The sequence below is a fragment of the Macaca nemestrina genome, chromosome 8, assembly GCF_043159975.1.
Source record: "Macaca nemestrina isolate mMacNem1 chromosome 8, mMacNem.hap1, whole genome shotgun sequence".
NCBI classification, from domain to species: domain Eukaryota; kingdom Metazoa; phylum Chordata; class Mammalia; order Primates; family Cercopithecidae; genus Macaca; species Macaca nemestrina.
This window is the reverse complement of record NC_092132.1, coordinates 57,217,795-57,236,716: the sequence shown is the minus strand read 5'-3', so window position 1 is coordinate 57,236,716 and position 18,922 is coordinate 57,217,795. Positions and strand designations below refer to the sequence as shown.

Here is an 18,922-nt window from a genome sequence, read left to right as displayed (position 1 = left end):
CCAATTTTAAAAAAATTTGCGTAACAGTAAGTTTTAAAATCCAGTAGTATAGTCTTTTGTATTTTTATACATTTATACTTTCCTATATAATCTTTTATGTTACCTGGTTAAAAACTAAGGTACTATTTTTATTAGCCATTTTAATTTTATCAAGTCTTCTTATAAATGAATATCATAATTTTCATTTACTCAAGTCTGGGGACTTTCAGTGGAATTACTTTTAACTTTTAGAATAATCAGGGAAAGTAATTTTTTTTACAATACTGATTATTTCATTCCAATACATGGAAATTCTTTTTTTTTTTTTTTTTTTTTTTTTGAGACAGAGTCTCGCTCTGTCGCCCAGGCTGGAGTGCAGTGGCCGGATCTCAGCTCACTGCAAGCTCCGCCTCCCGGGTTTACGCCATTCTCCTGCCTCAGCCTCCCAAGTAGCTGGGACTACAGGCGCCCACCACCTCGCCCGGCTAGTTTTTTTTTTTTTGTATTTTTAGTAGAGACGGGGTTTCACCATGTTAGCCAGGATGGTCTCGATCTCCTGACCTTGTGATCCGCCCGTCTCGGCCTCCCAAAGTGCTGGGATTACAGGCTTGAGCCACCGCGCCCGGCCCATATACATGGAAATTCTTTCATTGCTTCTCTATTTTTATCTTTAGAATTATATATGTTGTTATTCTTTAAGATTTTGAATATTTCATGTTATATTTTCTCCTGAGTATTGGAATCAGACTGATTTAAAGATGGATACAAAGAATCAAAATTTTTAGTAGAGTGAATCTTTTAATCAAGAATAGGATACATCTTTCTATTTATCAAAATTGTATTTTTGTTCTACAATAAAGTTCTAATTTTTATTCACGGAAGTTCTGCACATTTTTTTATAAGTGTAGCCCTAGATGTTTTATTTTATATTGCTATTGTGTTGAGATTGTTTCTTTTTCCATATTTTGGTGTTAATTAGGAGAAATTCATCTGCATTTAACAAAAAATAGAAATACACTTGTTGAGTACAATGAAAAACTATTGGGAATAAAAAAAGAAATTCAGAGGTAAGCTGTCCATAGCTTGATATATGGGAATGAATTAACTTTTATGTCTCTCTTTCTCATATGATGTCAGATATAAATATGATAATCCATCTAAAACATATGAAAAAATCATTGTAGGTGATTAATAGGTGTTATCTATATTATTATTCCAATATATATGGAATATGAAACTTTTATCAAAAATAAAAAATAGGATAAAGCTAGGTTAATAACTTGGACAAAAATTAAAATCCCTGTTTATACCTTATGCCAAAGTAAATTCTAGATGAAGTATAAAGATTTAAACTGAAAAACATTCCTGAATGCCAGATGAAAAAAATATTAAAAATAATGAAGAATTGTGTAAGTTCACTGGTCACACAATTAACACATAAAAATCAGCAACTCTCTTCATAAAGAAATAAGCTTTAGAAAGTGTTGGAAAAATGGCTAGCTATCTAACCAACATCCACTCCCTCTCTTTCTCCTGTTAATAAATTCTTGATGTTTTCTGAGAGAGTAATTTGCACAATTTAACATTCTTGCTCACCCAGGCATCTTTTTAATCAAGGAGGGCAACAAAGCCCAGCCATAGTAAGGACACTAAGCATTTGTCTATTTTCCCTGACATGGTTACTATATGTTTCAATTTTGCCCCTTTTTCTTCTTTATATAATATGGAATATCTGGAAGGGCAACATCTATCCTGAAAAACTGAGTACTGAAAAATCAGTTGTGGTATGCAGGGAGTGGTGATTGATACAGCTGGGATTACAAGTTTGGCATAAGACTTACAATTACTATCCTGTCCACAACACTGTCCATGAAACTGGCAATTACTGTCCTTCTACATGTAAGTTAGAATCTTAAAGTGTAAGGTCTCCCATCCCTAATTCCACTGAAGTTATGACTGGAATAATTTTTACTTTGTAGAATAATGTGGGAGAGTAATGCTTTTCCGATATTAAGTTTTTCCCATCCAAGCACTTGGTAAATCTCTCCATTTATTCAATTCTTTTAGATTTCCATCATTACAGTTGTGTATTGTAAAGTAAAGTTGTGTGTTGTAAAGTCTGTTGTTGCTTTTGTTTATACATACTGTATATCAGATCCATTTAAATGAGAAATAATTATGAAGTGATAATTGTACATAGTCTTCTAAGCACTGGGAACAGACAAACAAGACAATCATGAACTTCTCTCATGAAGGTTAAATGCAGAGAAGACAGAGTTAGAAGTAAAAAGACTGTTTATTAAATACATATTTATTGAATGTTATGAAATTGCCAGGCTCTTCTAGTTCAATGTAATCCAATGAGTTATTCATTTGTGTCAAAAAATATTTTCCATTTATATAGTCTATATAGTTATCAGATAAGTTATATTTTATTTTTTTCTATGGCTTAGGGAGTCTTTCTTAACAGTGTTAATAGTTTTAATTTTTTTTCTGTTGATTTTCATGGACTTTTTCAGGTAGACTATCACCTAATTTGAAAATAATTACAGCTTTCACACGTATTTTATTTTAAAGATTTATACTTGTAAGACCGTCTTTTGAAAGATAAAATAAATAAATGCTTTTAAGAGATTGTGAAGACCTGGGTGAATGTTTAAATAACTTCACATAATCCACAAAGCACAATGATAATTACAACATACTTAACTAAAATTTTAAAAAGGGAATACAAAGAATAAAGTCTAATTTTTGCTTTAAAGAAATATAAGAGGACAACAGTGGCACATTCACAAATGCCAAATTTGAAAGAAAAAATCAGAAAAGTGTTATTTTTTCAAAGTTACTAAAATAAAATGCTTTTCATGTGCACTATAAATCTTGAAACAAAACTTTGCTTATTTATCTTGAATTAATGTAAAAGCATTTTGAAACATGAATTGTGAATATAAGTACTTTCTATGCAAAAATGTCAATATAGAGGGCGGAGCAAGATGGCCGAATAGGAACAGCTCCAGTCTCCAACTCCCAGCGTGAGCGACACAGAAGACCGGTGATTTCTGCATTTTCAACTGAGGTACTGGGTTCATCTCACTAGGGAGGGCCGGACAATCGGTGCTGGTCAGCTGCTGCAGCCCGACCAGCGAGAGCTGAAGCAGGGAAAGGCATCACCTCACCTGGGAAGTGCAAGGCGGAAGGGAATCCCTTTTCCTACCCAGGGGAATTGAGACACACAACACCTGGAAAATCGGGTAACTCCCACCCCAATACTGTGCTTTAAGCAAAGGGGCACACCAGGAGATTGTATCCCACACCTGGCAGGGAGGGTCCCACGCCCATGGAGCCTCCCTCATTGCTAGCACAGCAGTCTGCGATCTAACCGCAAGGCAGCAGCGAGGCTGGCGGAGGGGCTCCCGCCATTGCTGAGGCTTAAGAGGGTAAACAAAGCCGCTGGGAGGCTCGAACTGGGTGGAGCTCACAGCAGCTCAAGGAAACCTGCCTGTCTCTGTAGACTCCACCTCTGGGGACAGGGCACAGCTAAACAACAACAAAAGCAGCAGAAACCTCTGCAGACGCAAACGACTCTGTCTGACAGCTTTGAAGAGAGCAGTGGATCTCCCAACACAGAGGTTGAGATCTGAGAAGGGACAGACAGCCTGCTCAAGTGGGTCCCTGACCCCTGAGTAGCCTAACTGGGAGACATCCCCCACTAGGGGCAGTCTGACACCCCACACCTCACAGGGTGGAGTACACCCCTGAGAGGAAGCTTCCAAAGCAAGAATCAGACAGGTACACTCGCTGTTCAGAAATATTCTATCTTCTGCAGCCTCTGCTGCTGATACCCAGGCAAACAGGGTCTGGAGTGGATCTCAAGCAATCTCCAACAGACCTACAGCTGAGGGTCCTGACTGTTAGAAGGAAAACTATCAAACAGGAAGGACACCTACACCAAAACCCCATCAGTACATCACCATCATCAAAGACCAGAGGCAGATGAAACCAAAAAGATAGGGAAAAAGCAGGGCAGAAAAGCTGGAAATTCAAAAAATAAGAGCATGTCTCCCCTGGCAAAGGAGTGCAGCTCATCGCCAGCAACGGATCAAAGCTGGACGGAGAATGACTTTGACGAGATGAGAGAAGAAGGCTTCAGTCCATCGAACTTCTCAGAGCTAAAGGAGGAATTACGCACCCAGTGCAAAGAAACTAAAAATCTTGAAAAAAAAGTAGAAGAATTGATAGCTAGAGTAATTAATGCAGAGAAGGTCATAAACGAAATGAAAGAGATGAAAACCATGACACGAGAAATACGTGACAAATGCACAAGCTTCAGTAACCGACTCGATCAACTGGAAGAAAGAGTATCAGTGATTGAGGATCAAATGAATGAAATGAATCGAGAAGAGAAACCAAAAGAAAAAAGAAGAAAAATAAATGAACAAAGCCTGCAAGAAGTATGGGATTATGTAAAAAGACCAAATCTACGTCTGATTGGGGTGCCTGACAGTGAGGGGGAAAATGGACCAAGTTGGAAAACACTCTTCAGGATATCAACCAGGAGAACTTCCCCAACCTAGTAGGGCAGGCCAACATTCAAATCCAGGAAATACAGAGAACGCCACAAAGATACTCCTCGAGAAGAGCAACTCCAAGACACATAATTGCCAGATTCACCAAAGTTGAAATGAAGGAAAAAATCTTAAGGGCAGCCAGAGAGAAAGGTCGGGTTACCCACAAAGGGAAGCCCATCAGACTAACAGCAGATCTCTCGGCAGAAACTCTCCAAGCCAGAAGAGAGTGGGGGCCAATATTCAACATTCTTAAAGAAAAGAATTTTAAACCCAGAATTTCATATCCAGCCAAACTAAGTTTCATAAGTGAAGGAGAAATAAAATCCTTTACAAATAAGCAAATGCTTAGAGATTTTGTCACCACTAGGCCTGCCTTACAAGAGACCCTGAAGGAAGCACTAAACATGGAAAGGAACAACCGGTACCAGCCATTGCAAAAACATGCCAAAATATAAAGACCATCGAGGCTAGGAAGAAACTGCATCAACTAATGAGCAAAATAACCAGTTAATATCATAATGGCAGGATCAAGTTCACACATAACAATCTTAACCTTAAATGTAAATGGACTAAATGCTCCAATTAAAAGACACAGACTGGCAAACTGGATAAAGAGTCAAGAACCATCAGTCTGCTTTATTCAGGAGACCCATCTCACACGCAGAGACATACATAGGCTCAAAATAAAGGGATGGAGGAAGATTTACCAAGCAAATGGGGAACAAAAAATAGCAGGGGTTGCAATACTAGTCTCTGATAAAACAGGCTTTAAACCATCAAAGATCAAAAGAGATAAAGAAGGCCATTACATAATGGTAAAGGGATCAATTCAACAGGAAGAGCTAACTATCCTAAATATATATGCACCCAATACAGGAGCACCCAGATTCATAAAGCAAGTCCTTAGAGACTTACAAAGAGACTTAGACTCCCATACAATAATAATGGGAGACTTCAACACTCCACTGTCAACATTAGACAGATCAACGAGACAGAAAGTTAACAAGGATATCCAGGAATTGAACTCATCTCTGCAGCAAGCAGACCTAATAGACATCTATAGAATTCTCCACCCAAATCAACAGAATATACATTCTTCTGAGCACCACATCGCACTTATTCCAAAATTGACCACATAATCTGAAGTAAAGCACTCCTCAGCAAATGTACAAGAACAGAAATTATAACAAAAGGTGTCTCAGACAACAGTGCAATCAAACTAGAACTCAGGACTAAGAAACTCAATCAAAACCGCTCAACTACATGGAAACTGAACAACCTGCTCCTGAATGACTACTGGGTACATAACGAAATGAAGGCAGAAATAAAGATGTTCTTTGAAACCAATGAGAACAAAGATACAACATACCAGAATCTCTGGGACACATTTAAAGCAGTGTGTAGAGGGAAATTTATAGCACTAAATGTCCACAAGAGAAAGCAGGAAAGATCTAAAACAGACACTCTAACATCACAATTAAAAGAACTAGAGAAGAAAGAGCAAACACATTCGAAAGCTAGCAGAAGGCAAGAAATAACTAAGATCAGAGCAGAACTGAAGGAGATAGAGACACAAAAAACATTCCAAAAAATCAATGAATCCAGGAGTTGGTTTTTTGAAAAGATCAACAAAATTGACAGACCGCTAGCAAGACTACTAAAGAAGAAAAGAGAGAAGAATCAAATAGACGCAATAAAAAATGATAAAGGGGATATCACCACCGACCCCACAGAAATACAAACTACCATCAGAGAATACTATAAACACCTCTATGCAAATAAACGAGAAAATCTAGAAGAAATGGATAATTTCCTGGACACTTACACTCTTCCAAGACTAAACCAGGAAGAAGTTGAATCCCTGAATAGACCAATAGCAGGCTCTGAAATTGAGGCAATAATTAATAGCCTACCAACGAAAAAAAGTCCAGGACCAGATGGATTCACAGCTGAATTCTACCAGAGGTACAAGGAGGAGCTGGTACCATTCCTTCTGAAACTATTCCAATAAATAGAAAAAGAGGGAATCCTCCCTAATGCATTTTAAGAGGCCAACATCATCCTGATACCAAAGCCTGGCAGAGACACAACGAAAAAAGAGAATTTTAGACCAATATCCCTGATGAACATCGATGCAAAAATCCTCAATAAAATACGGCAAACCGGATTCAGCAGCACATCAAAAAGCTTATCCACCATGATCAAGTGGGCTTCATCCCTGGGATACAAGGCTGGTTCAACATTCGCAAATCAATAAACATAATCCAGCATATAAACAGAACCAAAGACAAGAACCACATGATTATCTCAATAGATGCAGAAAAGGCTTTTGACAAAATTCAACAGCCCTTCATGCTAAAAACGCTCAATAAATTCGGTATTGATGGAACGTACCTCAAAATCATAAGAGCTATTTATGACAAACCCACAGCCAATATCATACTGAATGGGCAAAAACTGGAAAAATTCCCTTTGAAAACTGGCACAAGATAGGGATGCCCTCTCTCACCACTCCTATTCAACATAGTGTTGGAAGTTCTGGCTAGGGCAATCAGGCAAGAGAAAGAAATCAAGGGTATTCAGTTAGGAAAAGAAGAAGTCAAATTGTCCCTCTTTGCAGATGACATGATTGTATATTTAGAAAACTCCATTGTCTCAGCCCAAAATCTCCTTAAGCTGATAAACAACTTCAGCAAAGTCTCAGGATACAAAATTAATGTGCAAAAATCACAAGCATTCTTATACACCAGTAACAGACAAACAGAGAGCCAAATCATGAATGAACTTCCATTCACAATCGCTTCAAAGAGAATCAAATACCTAGGAATCCAACTTACAAGGGATGTAAAGGACCTCTTCAAGGAGAACTACAAACCACTGCTCAGTGAAATAAAAGAGGACACAAACAAATGGAAGAACATACCATGCTCATGGATAGGAAGAATCAATATCGTGAAAACGGCCATACTGCCCAAGGTAATTTATAGATTCAATGCCATCCCCATCAAGCTACCAATGACTTTCTTCACAGAATTGGAAAAAACTGCTATAAAGTTCATATGGAACCAAAAAGAGCCTGCATCTCCAAGACAATCCTAAGTCAAAAGAACAAAGCTGGAGGCATCACGCTACCTGTCTTCAAACTATACTACAAGGCTACAGTAACCAGAACAGCATGGTACTGGTACCAAAACAGAGATATAGACCAATGGAACAGAACAGAGTCCTCAGAAATAATACCACACATCTACAGCCATCTTATCTTTGACAAACCTGACAAAAACAAGAAATGGGGAAAGGATTCCCGATTTAATAAATGGTGCTGGGAAAATTGGCTAGCCATAAGTAGAAAGCTGAACCTGGATCCTTTCCTTACTCCTTATACGAAAATTAATTCAAGATGGATTAGAGACTTAAATGTTAGACCTAATACCATAAAAATCCTAGAAGAAAACCTAGATAGTACCATTCAGGACATAGGCATGGGCAAAGACTTCATGTCTAAAACACCAAAAGCAACGGCAGCAAAAGCCAAAATTGACAAATGGGATCTCATTAAACTAAAGAGCTTCTGCACAGCAAAACAAACTACCATCAGAGTGAACAGGCAACCTACAGAATGGGAGAAAATTTTTGCAATCTACTCATCTGACAAAGGGCTAATATCCAGAACCTACAAAGAACTCAATCAAATTTACAAGAAAAAAACAAACAACCCCATCAAAAAGTGGGCAAAGGATATGAACAGACATTTCTCAAAAGAAGACATTCATACAGCCAACAGACACATGAAAAAATGCTCATCATCACTGGCCATCAGAGAAATGCAAATCAAAACCACAATGAGATACCATCTCACACCAGTTAGAATGGTGATCATTAAAAAGTCAGGAAACAACAGGTGCTGGAGAGGATGTGGAGAAATAGGAACACTTTTACACTGTTGGTGGGATTGTAAACTAGTTCAACCATTATGGAAAACAGTATGGCGATTCCTCAAAGATCTAGAACTACACGTACCATATGACCCAGCCATCCCATTACTGGGTATATACCCAAAGGATTATAAATCATGCTGCTATAAAGACACATGCACATGTATGTTTATTGTGGCACTATTCACAATAGCAAAGACTTGTAATCAACCCAAATGTCCATCAGTGACAGACTGGATTAAGAAAATGTGGCACATATACACCATGGAATACTATGCAGCCATCAAAAAGGATGAGTTTGTGTCCTTTGTAGGGACATGGATGCAGCTGGAAACCATCATTCTTAGCAAACTATCACAAGAAAAGAAAACCAAACACCGCATGTTCTCACTCATAGGTGGGAACTGAACAATGAGATCACTTGGACTCAGGAAGGGGAACATAACACACCGAGGCCTATCATGGGGAGGCGGGAGGAGGGAGGGATTGCATTGGGAGTTATACCTGATGTAAATGATGAGTTGATGGGTGCTGACGAGTTGATGGGTGCAGCACACCAACATGGCAGAAGTATACATATGTAACAAACCTGGACGTTATGCACATGTACCCTAGAACTTAAAGTATAATAATAATAATAAATTAAAAAAAAAAAAAGAACTGGTCAGTAATCAAAGGCAACTATCCTTTCTTTTTGGACACTAAAGGAGTTCCTAGTGCTGTATACAATTTTTTCTATTTCCAGCTTCAAAAGAATATAGTTACCACTATATGCATTCATGCATACATAGTGAAATATTGTGTACTGAAATATGTTCTGTACAACTTTGGCTAATTCTTGCCTTCTGCTTTTTTTACACAACTAAAAACTAAAATATTCAGTGTTCTTATCTTGTAGTCCAAAGGTGCTTTGAGAGTATTCATTTGAACAATCAGATCTTGCTGTTGTCAGTTTACTTATAACAGCTTACACTCTTCAAGGAGTTGTATTAAAATCACCTTTTCTAGGGTAAGGACAAAGCTTTTTTGTTATTGTTATTTTTTTCTCTCTCCTTTGGCATTTTGTTTTGATTCTCATTTTCTTAGATTAGGTGGTTTACATTCTCTAAAGATTATAAAGCTGCATGGCTTAATTTTTTCATGCATAAGGACAGAAGGGTATGTGTGTGTGCATGTGTGTGTGTGTTTCTGTGTGTCTGTGTGTATGTATGTATATACATATCCCACCTCCTACAGAAACACATGTCTAGGTGAACTCACTTTAAATAAATGGATGCCTGGAAAGTGCAATGTCAATCAGATTCTCTGAGAAGAAGCTCACAACCAAAAAGCATTATGCTGAAAGTTCTACTATAAAGAAAGGCTTCTTTCTTACAAGAAAACAAAATTATCTGATGATATTACCTTTTGCTTATATCTAGATTTTCTTATTTTTGGCTGAAAAATCACACATATAGAATTTATATAAATAATACTCATTGAAATCTTTGGGCAAGGAATAACAACTTACCAAAATAAAATGCTTCAAGGATTTCATTAGCCTGACTATCATAGTATAAAAATAATATTTGCCACGGTTTGATTATGCAATTCTTACAATGACATCCCTATTCATTAGCACTGAGCACTATGAAGGTCACGTGAACCGATCTCCGCTCTGGAGAAGTAAAAATCTTGTTGAGGAACACATTTCAGTAAGAAATAATTAGAGAAGACAGAAATAAATAACATGCTAATTGAATGAATATAGAGAATATAAAAATCACTAGAGAGAATCAATCAGAGAAGATGGGACAACAGAAGATGCTGAGGATGGAACATTTGGATAGGCAGAGACTCAAGAAGCTATCCCCAGACATTAAAATTTAGGAGAAAGTAAGTGTTGATGGGTAAGGGTTGAGGAGATGAAGACACTTCTAAATTGTGTAGAGTCTGTAATAAACAAAAGTAGAAAATCAACATATTAATAAGAGTGAGATCAAACAATGAGCAATACTCAAAATACTTGAAGAGACAGTCAATAAGAAGCAAAATATGAAAAATAATGATGTATACATTGAAGAAATGTTGAAATGGGAGAAAGATCAGATATGGGGTAATGACATTAATTTAGAAGTAAAGGCAGTCTAGACTAAGTAAGTATAGAGGAGAAATTAGGAGACCAATCAGCTGTCATTGGCATTGAAAAACAGAATTCCAGGCTCTGTCACATGTAAGCATTCTCACATCCTTCTGTGACATTCACAAGTGGAACATCTGTGTGAAGCCTCTCACCCACGTGTCCACCTTGAAGACTAGAATGCAATTTGCAAGAAACCCAAGTGTAGCCTATTTTGTTCACTGCTACATAGCCAGTGCCTAAAATAACATCTACCGTACAGTATGAAGGCAATAAAGATTTCTTGAATACTTACGATTTCAAAATATAGTTGAAAGTCTACTTTTCTTTTGAAACTTTTCTCAATTATTTCAGGTAACAAAGCAAAAAGTTTAGTGGGGCAAACATAGATTTTAGAATCACGTAGACCTGTGTTCAGCTATTGACTACCTCTTAGAAGTGTTTGAACAACACTTTTCTGATTTTCAGTTTTTTAAATTTGTAAAACAGAATGTTATCTATCTTGCAGTGTTTTTATGAGGTCAGAGACACATAATGGTTACCGAATCTATGACAACTATTAACTAAGAGTCAGATATCATGCAATCATGCTTTCTTTACATCTATCCAATGTTGCATATGTCTGAATTAAAAGATTATCACTTTATACTAGATAGTAACATGTCTGTTTTTTTCTCCCTCCATACACAAACCTATTGCTGCACCACCCACTTCTTTAAGGTGCCTAGAAAATTTGTCTCAAAATTCATTACAACTCCAATCTCAGTAAAATTTCTTGTTTGATTAGACTTCAGTACTTTCTCTTTGTTTCAGTGTCATTACTTTTACTCTTATGTATTAAAAGTATTAATGTTCAAGTTTGTCTTCATTCCTGAAAAATGAGCTCTGCAAAGACAGGGATGCTAGTTTCTATTCACACATTCTTGATGCCTAGGAAAGTATACTGGGCACACAGACACATTCTATCAAAGATGAGATAAAAACAAAAAGTATGAAATTATGTGACAAAACATTCACTAAGCAAATGGATATTACAAAGAAAAAAATGCCTATTAGAAGATGTTATCTTCCAGAGAAATTATTCTTAGAAAGAAAGCAATAATTCTTGGAATTAGTGAGAAAATGAAAATAGGGAAGATTTTAGAAACTCTGTCCTGTCAGGGATTTTGATAAAGGAATCCAATATAACCTCAGAGTTTAGGGAAGCATGCCTTACTTACATTTTTTATATACCTGTTTTGATATTGAAAGTAGCAGCTATTGCATTTCTACTTGAGAGTCTGATCCATGCATTTTTTATCAGTTCCTGATTTCAGGAACCAGTGATCACAGGACTTTATTTTGTTAGTCAACCGCACTTACTAAACTTTTACAATGTGCAGAGCAAAGAGGCTGTTGAAAGCGATCACTAGATATGAAGACACCAGTCTCCTCTGACATCAGCAACCTACTTAAGATAGACAGGAATAATGAAAAAATAATGTACCCAGAGTCAATTTCACATCATATTCTCAGATAAGGTTGATGCATTAGTGTTATTATTATGATATCAAGGTATAAAGCCTGCAATGTTGAAATTCTGCCAACCCTTCAGTTTTCATCAGGTGTCTTGTGGAATAAACAAGATTGCACTTTGTGTTCATTTCAACTAGTTGCTGTGGGCTTAGCCACAATGACTAACAATATGAGTAACACAGAGTAACACAATGAGCAACAAAAGTAAGATTTTCTTTACTCTTTGAATCTAAATTTATTAAACTACTTGAAATAGAATGGCGATATCAAATAAAGTATTACAGGGCATTTATAGAGTTCAAAAATCTATTCATGTGCTTGAAGAAACACATTGATTTTTTCCTGGAAAGCATGATGCTTTTATGCATATTATATCAAATCCAGATATTATTTTTCAACAAAGAAAATAGAGCATTTTATCAAGTTAAAATTATATGAAATCTGTATTTTTAAATGATAGCTTCTGGTAGACAGAAAATTACATAGGCAGCATATAAGTAGAAGAGCATATGATTATTTATTGATTTATGTCCACCAAAACTGAGAGCACATTGTTTTATTTTAAAATAAATAATATTGGCAAAACGTGATTCTTTTAATACTCTACTACCAACATCCAAACTTACTTTGTTAGTCTTTAAGAGTGTCTTACAAATACCGGGGGGGGAAAGTATTTTTCAGTATTATATTCACCTTCCAATATTATATAATTTACTTTTGATATACTGTTTATTAGTGTTGTTTTCTGAGACCCCAACATTAAAAGTATTTTTGCAAATGTAAAATTAGTTTCAGCTTGTAGCCTTTAAAAAAAATCATATAAATTAGTTACATACAATTGCCTAACAATATCAAAACAATAACATATATATGTAAAGTCAAAATGATAGCCTCATAGAGGAGATTTAACTCAAATGGCTACCCGTGGACCCCAAACAAAATGATCAATGCTCTTCCTGAAAAACAATGCTGTAATGGTCAAATGAAATTACAGGGATCTCATAAAGATATGTAAACCAAAGATATAATAGCTGCAGTATGCCTGGAAGTGGCTAAGCTCCCAAGCAAATCATCCCTATTAGTTCCTATTCATGATTCAAATTATGCTATTTTATCTCTTCATAACATGCAGCATTTTTTTTACCCTCACATTTTAGGCATTTTAGCTTCTGCTGACATAAATGCATTCCCAAAATAGAATGTTACAGCAATCTTCTGCTAGACATTTAAGCCCATTTGTGCATTTATTTTTTAAAATTTTTTTTTGAACTTTCTAACTGTGAGAGTGCTGGGAAGGTAGTGTTAGAATGAATGAGAACTTGTTTTCTAAAGCAACACTAGACACTTGATCTACTGTTAAAAAAAAAAAAAAAAAAAAATCACGGTCTCCTACCTTGAAAACAAACATCTCACGGCGAAGAATAGCTAGAGTGTTAAAGTTCCCATCACAGATGTTGGGTTTGGCTCCAGGATAGGAGGGTCTGCCGGTGGGAGGCCTAGGAGGTTTTGGCCTGTCATTCTTCCTTGGGTCAGCCGGAGGAATAGAGCGGTGAGGGGGCACTGTCGGTAGAGGTCTTGTAGGTGGAGGAATCTTGTCAGGTGGACCTTTTGAAAATATGAGGACAGTGCTTGGCTCACTTAAAACTGGAATAGAGCTGGAAAATATGCTATAGAGAACAATCACTTATCAGCAGAGGGCACAGACTAAGTGAACTAAGAGGTCTTTAAGATCGTATATTTTCTGAAAAAAAAAAAAAAACAAAAGACAAAATATCTTACCCCCAAAAAGCATTGCCAAGTCTATCTGAAACTATCCTTATCATGCTAGATTCTGGATCCAGGTAGCTAGGTTTACTTTGTTAATTTTTAATAATATTTTTCATAGCTTCACCACAGTTATTTTTGGGAAAGCTGCCTTCAGAACTTTTTTGGAAGCAGGTGGTATATAAATAATAAATAAATGAAAAGGAATACTGGAGCCATGTAAGTAAGCTCCAACAAAGTTAATCCTAGATTTCAATAGATAATGATTCTATGAAAATATTTCCAAAAGATAAACATTAACTAAGCAAAGTTTATTCTATCCAATGTGTCAAAACTATTTTATACTCTTTCATTGATTTTCACTGTTTTCTTCTAATGAAATATTTTGACAAATTGCTGGAAGAGTGTTTCCTTTAAGTAGTGAATCTAAAATACCGATTGATTAAAACACCACCAGTAAAATATTAATGTGAAGAAGTATTTCTCAAAAGGGCTTCTAAATCAAGACAAAGTTTACACATGTAATTTGGTACAGATGTTAAGCATCATTCTCAAGAGATTCATGTTTTTTAAAAAAGATGTAAAGCTGTTTGCACTTAATATTTAGGTATGGGAAGAATATTCTTTTGCAGACCTTCAGTCTAGACTACTAATTCATGAGGTCATGAGAAAGAGACTTCTTTCAGTGAACCACTTAAGAAGAATTTCTGATGACACACACTTAGACATAGGATAGCTCAATTCAACAAAAGAGATATTTAGCACTGAGTCAGACATTTCTCTCTTCTTGGTATCCCAGAAAACTAAAGAGCAGCACAAAAATTGACCTTTTTTTTTTACAAATCTATTTTAACCCTGAGAGAATACTTACCACTGAGTTATTAAAATTAAAAGAAAATAAATGAATGCAAAACGAATTAGTGAACTTAAACTATGCTGCTTAAAAATGCAAAAGACAGGCCGGGCGCAGTGGCTCAAGCCTGTAATCCCAGCACTTTGGGAGGCCGAGGCGGGCGGATCACAAGGTCAGGAGATTGAGACCACAGTGAAATCCCGTCTCTACTAAAAATACAAAAAATTAGCCGGGCGCGGTGGCGGGCGCCTGTAGTCCTAGCTACTCAGGAGGCTGAGGCAGGAGAATGGCGTGAACCCAGGAGGCGGAGCTTGCAGTGAGCCGAGATCGCGCCACTGCACTGCAGCCTGGGCAACAGCGTGAGACTCCGTCTCAAAAAAAAAAAAAAAAAAAAAAAAATGCAAAAGACATCTTTTGGATACTGGATATTAACATACAGATAGCACATGTTTGTCTTTGTATTGTAAAAACAAAAGCTTCACTTCATTTAGTAAAGCATATTTGCTATATGTTAATTATAAATGTTAAGTTCTTTGCTACTATGTGTGAAATAAATGTCGTTATAAAGGTCAATGGTTGTATGAGGAAGTTAGGATTATAGTAAATATGCATAATAGTCTTTTCTCTTTTCTCTTAATTTGCATTCATTGAATGAATAAAAATGACACTACTATACTAAAAATTTGTTTTGTATTCTGTATTGATAAACTTCACCACTTGTTAATTTCACTCCTTTGTTTGTTAACTCTTACTCTAGGTCAATAAATCATTACGTGACTTTGGGGTCAATTTCTTGTATCTATCATATAAGGGTATTTTGTGGACCTTCAAAAGTGTTTTGTCGAGGAAATATCTAACATCAACTCTCACAAACTGTGAGTCAATCTATCAGTTTGTAGAAAAGTCTCAGCATTTTATATACGAAAGTCTTATATTTTTCCGTTTTTTTTTTGTTACATTCACTTATTACATATTTTTTCCTGAATTTTAAAAATTAAAGTTTATCAGAACTTTGCTGTAACTGCAGGTTTTCCAACCAAACTCAGTAAGAAAATTTCATCAGTGCTTAACATGTTCCCATAATCTATACATTAAGATATCTGGGACCTTTGCCAACAGAATTCAATTGATAGAATAGTTTTGCCAGTAGGCCAGCTACATACTTTTTCTGTAGTTATCTGTTTATTCTTAGAGCATCTATCTCAAAGAAGAAAACACAGCAGAATTTCTGGACTTCACTACAGGATTAAGCAAATGGAAAAAGTAGTAACCTACCATATATCTTCTGGATGCCCTGCAAATCATCATTAGGTAGTTTGAAGTTGTCTGTTTCCATGTACTGGTAAAATGGAGCCATGATGGCAGTGGGGTCATTGGAATGCTCCAATCCCAGAGCATGTCCCAGTTCATGAACTGCCACAAGAAATAAGTCATTTCCTGTGTGAACAAGAAGAAAATAAGTTATTGTAACTAATATCCAAATACAGAATTGAAAAGGACAATTTGGTATTATCAACATTTTACCCAAGAAAAATAGGAGGAACTCTTTCCTTCAACTATTAGTATGGTTTCATCATTGGTTTTCCTACTGGCAAAAATCCAATATCCTTCGTTCAAAAAAGGGTCAAGGGAGGAGGTGGTCGTGATAAAGTCACAGATATTTAGAATCCAAAAGGGAAGAAAAAAGAATAAAAGTTGAAGAACAGAAGCATTGGAAACTGATACTACTGCTGTCAAAATACTCTTCTAATTATGAAACACATAATGTGAAACATCTTACTTTAATATGCCTCACATATAATATAATTCTAACAACTTAGTAAAAAATATAGGGCAGATACCTTCCTTACTTTTACACCAATGAGTAAATTAAGGCATGAAGGTGACAAGTCTTGTCAGGAACAGCAAAGAGCTAAGATTGGGACTTAAGATATTCTGACTCCTAGACTAAAGCTTAAATTTTTTGCTAGCATAGAATATAGAAACATAATAATGTAAAATAAAATCTATAGGCTATTAGTCATACTAACTAGAATGCTAGTCCTAGCTCTATAAATACCAATTCTAATCTTTTCATACATAATCTGAACCAAATACATTTATCTTAAGAGCTGCTGTTCATCACTGAAAATTTCCACCTGTGGTAAACTTGTACAGTAAAGTCTATGGAGTAAAAACTCTGCAGAGATATTTGGTGTGATTTTACGCATTCAACCCCCTGTTGATGACTTCTACATTTTGCTCACTCTGGATCATCATAACCATACGCATTACGGGAGAAAAAGGTGGTCCTACATCTATATATTTAATGCTAAACATTTAGTTGGGCAACATGATGTATCAAATAGTTGGTGCTGTTACATTTCTAAGGGTTATGCTTCTAAGTGAAAAGTTTAATGTGATTGAACATGAAGGCTAATATTTCACATGAATACTTGCCATGAATGCAAATATTTAATAATTTCAACCAGCATTATTTCCATGAAAACTTCTTTCCAACCATTTTTATAATGTACTATGATAATTGCCTTCAGAAGACTATTTTTTGAACCCAAAAGCCAGGCGAATAACGAACATTTTTTCCACTCTGGAGTAGTCTGTCACAGAGATCATAAGATTGACTCTTCATATGACATTAGCATACCAAAAATGAGCCATTGACAGTACTTCCTGTGGTCTACCTGAGTAAAAATACTAATAGAGCATGGTTATTGGGGGTTGTCTAGGGAACATCGTAGTCACAGGAGGAAGAAAAAAAGGAAAACAGAAGGAAGGAGGAAGTTATTCATGAAGAGTTGCATAACTATGACGGTGTTTGGAAGTATGTAATTTAGGGAGAAGACTACTAAGGATTGTGTCTTGGGGGCACTCACAGGTGAGAGGATGATTGGAAAGAAAAGAAGTTATACTCATTTTTAGATATGGAACATCTAACCCCAATGCTACAATGAACACCTTTGTAATTTCGAATCAGAGACACCTTAGTTAAAATATGAATCTGATAACCACGTGGCCTATTGCTACCCTAAATAACATGTTAAGGGGAAGAAGGATAGCTTCGGAGCATGGCCACACCCAGAAAACATGAGTCAATTTTGGCTGGAGCATGCTATCAATGGGCTAAGTGAAAGGATATTTTCACCAACAGCAGACTGAATGGCAAAACAAAGATCTATCAAGCAGACAAAGGAACAAAAGAAGCCCAGGCAGTCGAACGAACAGCAGAAAACTCACGAACTGGCATTCAAGTTCACCATGAACAGCTAGTCACACCTGAACTCAGTCAGAAGACAGTGCTGACTCAGAAAATAGCTTCAGATACTCTTGACCTTCTTTTAGCAAAACTGATGCAACTTCTTGGTAAGAAAGTCCCGACGTGGACTTACAGGGATTATATCTTGCTTTAATCTTCACAGGGGAAAAAAAAAAATCCAACCTCCATCCTCTCCTCCTTGCATATCAGGTCCCCTTCACTAGAAAAAACAGACCCTGCTCTGTTCCTAAACACATAGGAAGTCAGTCTTACTCTTAAGAAGATAAATATTGCTTTCAGTCAAAACTAAAATTTTGGCTAGGAACCCAGTTGATTATTAAAGGTACTTCAAACCTCTCACAAGAAAAGAGTCTCTTGGTCTCAGATTTTTTTTTTTTTCCTTTTTTGGCTAGAAAGAGGAATACAAAAAGACAAAAACAACACAGACATAATAGCAAACAGGTCATAACAGCCAAAGTCATTCTGTTTCATGTATCTGTTCTCTTCAGATCATTCATATTTTTCCTTAACATCATTTCCAAGGGTGGAGTCATTCCTTGTCTCAGGAATAAAGTAAGGTTTAGAAGAAAATTAATAGAACCAGGATATGAACTTATGACCTGTGGAGTACTCTACACTACTTTTAATCAGAAACATTGGCCAAGGGCTCCAAGTAATTACCATTCTTCAGATGATTGGCAATAATGTAATTAAACCTTGCTTGCAGCTTCACAATAGTTTAAAAGGGTAAGTTGTTCAATAAAGTACTGCCCTGTAATTTGAATTCCACTAGGAACAAAAGTTGTTGGCACATGATGAGCTTCAGACAATTAAAATGCACCGGACCTCTTTCCAAATGATGAAAATAATAACTGCTGCTGTAACTTATCATTAATTCACATTATTTGAAATCCTTAATTGTAATATGCCTTGATT

At 36.2% G+C, this 18,922-nt stretch overlaps 1 protein-coding gene across 1 annotated transcript in view; it reads right to left on the bottom strand.

Moving 5' to 3' along the window:
• The window catches only part of LOC105497291 (matrix metallopeptidase 16), a 295,458-nt gene that overhangs the window by 76,862 nt on the left and 199,674 nt on the right, over positions 1-18,922 (bottom strand). The window contains exons 5-6 of the mRNA XM_011768303.3: positions 16,009-16,170; positions 13,510-13,721 (exon numbers count right to left, since the gene is read on the bottom strand). Of these exons, the coding sequence (XP_011766605.1) occupies positions 13,510-13,721; positions 16,009-16,170 (374 nt within the window). The remainder of the gene's footprint in view (positions 1-13,509; positions 13,722-16,008; positions 16,171-18,922) is intronic.